Consider the following 541-nt stretch of genomic DNA (forward strand, 5'->3'; position numbering starts at 1 on the left):
AGCTCTTGGTACTCATCAAGCGCCTTCGCTGTGATGGTAGTTTTCCGTCTATTGTGCAAGGTGTCAGTCGAGTTAGCAAGATGTTTAGGTGTGCTTACAGATTGGCATCACAAAGAGCGATGGTGATAGTAGACTTGTATCCAGCCAGTAGGGCTTTGAACCCCTCGATGTCGTCTCCGAGGTACTTGAGCCTTGCCCAGTCCCGAAAATTTTCTAAAGAACCATGGGATTGCTTGGCCACGTTCTTGACGACCATGTTGAAGTCTACGCAAGCACTGCCACATCTGAATAGGGGAAGCTTTAGGAGTAGAAAGTCTCCCTCATCGTCCAAGATGGCCTGGTGCAAGGACGCCAACACTAAACTCAGCGCATCTAGTTCTGCTTTAAGCTCTCGTACATATCTATGATGGCTGTTGAAGTCTTTAAAGGTCTGGTACAATGTCGAACTCGACTTGATGCCGAACGTGACTAGCGTGATGATGGCTGATGCGGCGCTGATTGGATCCGCCATCGTGAAAACTCTAGATCGTGTAGAGGTAGA

At 48.4% G+C, this 541-nt stretch overlaps 1 protein-coding gene across 1 annotated transcript; it reads right to left on the reverse strand.

Annotated features, from left to right (window-relative positions):
• Positions 1-98: 98 nt before the first annotated feature.
• J4E82_011764 (uncharacterized protein) lies at positions 99-511 on the reverse strand (the record flags this gene model as incomplete). Its single annotated transcript, XM_051737953.1, has 1 exon — positions 99-511. A coding segment is annotated over one exon (413 nt), but the record flags the coding sequence as incomplete, so codon positions are not given.
• Between the last annotated feature and the right edge of the window lie 30 nt (positions 512-541).

Source organism: Alternaria postmessia, assembly GCF_024291825.1.
Source record: "Alternaria postmessia strain BMP 2775 chromosome Unknown scaffold_673, whole genome shotgun sequence".
Taxonomy (NCBI): Eukaryota; Fungi; Ascomycota; class Dothideomycetes; order Pleosporales; family Pleosporaceae; genus Alternaria; species Alternaria postmessia.